The sequence below is a fragment of the Arachis ipaensis genome, chromosome B02 (genome assembly GCF_000816755.2).
Source record: "Arachis ipaensis cultivar K30076 chromosome B02, Araip1.1, whole genome shotgun sequence".
NCBI lineage: Eukaryota > Viridiplantae > Streptophyta > Magnoliopsida > Fabales > Fabaceae > Arachis > Arachis ipaensis.
Window position 1 is genome coordinate 106,718,575 of NC_029786.2, and position 2,496 is coordinate 106,721,070.

Consider the following 2,496-nt stretch of genomic DNA (forward strand, 5'->3'; position numbering starts at 1 on the left):
AAAAATAAATATTTTGACTCATGGTGTTGCTAGTCTTATAGTCTTATCCTTGCAATTTACTCTACTTATTTATTGATAATTAAGGATAGTTTAACAATAAGAAGGTGAAGCAATATATGTATCTACTCTTGATTATTTATTTATGTATTGCTTATAGCTGTGAAAGTGTGAGAGTTATGTAGGTGAGTTTGTGTGTATATGAGAGTAATCCAAAGGCTATTGTGTTAAGGGAGGAGAAGCATAAGAATATATATGGGGCAGGAATCTAGCAAGTAAGTTCTTATTAAACTTTCATCTTTGCTTATTGATTTTTTTTTTTCATTTAATGTTCAGTATGTTATTGAGTTAAATTTTTGTTGTTCTTTTTCTGATTAAGAAAAAAAAAAAAATTCATTAATTGAAATGATGGATTGTTCATAGGGAGACCAGAGAGAGCCTGAAGCCAGGGGATCACATCTACACTTGGAGAACTGCATATTTATATGCTCATCATGGTTCTTTTTATTCTCTCAATTTCTCTCTTTATAATTATTTAGGATGTAATAAATGATATTTTGGGCCAAAATATATATATAGTAAAATTTTACTCCATTTATCTCTATTATCTTATTTTTCGGTACATTTTAAATTAAATTAATTATATAAAACCAACTTTTATGTTTTAACACTAATTAATATTAATTAATTTTTTATTGTAAAATTATTTTTTAATCTTTATTTTGAAAGAATTTAGGATTTAGAATTAAGATTTAAAATTTAGGATTCAAAATTTAAAATAAAAATATAATTTCAAAAAATTAACATATTGACCAAAAAATATTAAGTGTATAATTAAACTTTTAATGTTGTAGTTAGATACACATACATTCATGTATGCTGCGTTTGTTTGATGAGACACATATACTAATACATAGACACAGTAGTACACATCCATCATTTGTTTGCTGAGACACGGATTTTTCAAAAACACGGTGACACACAGATATACATAAAATACATGTATTTGGTGTCCTTCAAAAAAGATGAGACACAGAGACACATTGATGAAACACAAATATTTACTCTTTTATCTTTAGTAATTTACTCTTGTTCTTATCCCATTAGTGATAATATAAGGGTAAAATTGATATTTAGTTTATACCGTGTGTCTTGTCCAATATCACCAAACACAATAAAAAAATGTGTATCTTTGTGTATATGTCTTTTTATGTATTTGTGTCTGTGTCCATGTATTTGAAAGACAATAAACAACCGCAGCCATATAGATCATTGTTTATGTCTCAAGTCTCAACTGAATCTTTCATTGTATGACTAACTGAATAGGCATTTACATTGGTGAAGAAACAGTAATTCATTTCACTGTAAATGGACAATCATCAACAAGAACTATTTCATCATCCTCAAACTCGATCCATAGATGTCAAAGGCCAACATGCATGGATCCACACAAGGCGAATGGGGTGGTTTCGTCTTGCCTCGACTGCTTCCTAGCCGGCGGTGGTGATGTATGTCGGTATGAGTATGGCGTCTCCCAGGTTTACTTTTTCGTCAGACTCCGTGCCGGAACGTGTACTCTCGCAGCCTCAGACGAAGATGAAATCGTTGTCCGTCGAGCAAAGTATGTGCTCGAAAAAGGCTTCCCCAGCTACAATCTTTTCAAGAACAATTGTGAAAACTTTGCTGTGTATTGTAAAACAGGGAGGGTAGATGTTAACTTTGGAGAAATTGGACAAAGTGGCCAAATAAATGCCATTCTTCCTGCCAGTTTAAGGATATTTAAAACTGACATTGGACTAAGGAACTTGCCGAAATTAGAACCAGAAGAGTTGGCAGCAACATTGCAAAAAATGGTTTCTCAACTCCAATCCCAGTGAATGTTGCACCATAATCAACAGTTATGTTAAGTGTTCTTGTTATATGTACAATACTGTGCTGATGATATAGTTCGCATAAGAGTTTCTATGTAAAATGAGTATAGAAAAAGAGTTTCAATTTTCAAATTATTAATTCAATGTATGCTGTCATATGATATCCTATATTCCTGGCTTCTTAAGTTCTCTCTCTCTTTTTTTTTGTTTTTCCTTTTCTCCTTTTTATTCTCTCTTAATTGTCATATGGGGTATGAGCAAGATCAAACTATGGATTTGCATAACTTCTTGTTGCTGCTTGTACCTGTACTGTACTTTGTTGTTTGCACATGTTAATGAGAGAAGCATGGATTTGCACAATCAAGATTCTATGCAACTTTCAATTATCACATGTTAATGCTTTCTAAATTCTATGCAACTTTTTTCTCCTTAACTTTCATATTAGGATGTGAGGCAAAATAAAATATATGAATTTGAACAACTTATTGGCAAATGATCAGTATGATTATTATGGTAACGATGCTTTAACTTAAGATGATATTACCCTTAACCCCTTAAATTTCAGAGAGGTACTTTCTACTTATATAAGAATCCTGAAGAGTGTAACTGAAGAGCTAAAAACTGCTTA

General features: G+C 31.4%; 1 protein-coding gene across 1 annotated transcript; it reads left to right on the top strand.

The window, feature by feature from the left end:
- On the top strand, window positions 1-2,307 carry LOC107626340. Its single transcript, XM_016329204.2, has 4 exons — window positions 1-272; window positions 421-494; window positions 1,324-2,003; window positions 2,104-2,307. Exons 1-3 carry the CDS (start codon window positions 253-255, stop codon window positions 1,872-1,874), a joined length of 645 nt encoding a protein of 214 aa, XP_016184690.1. The 5' UTR covers window positions 1-252; the 3' UTR covers window positions 1,875-2,003; window positions 2,104-2,307.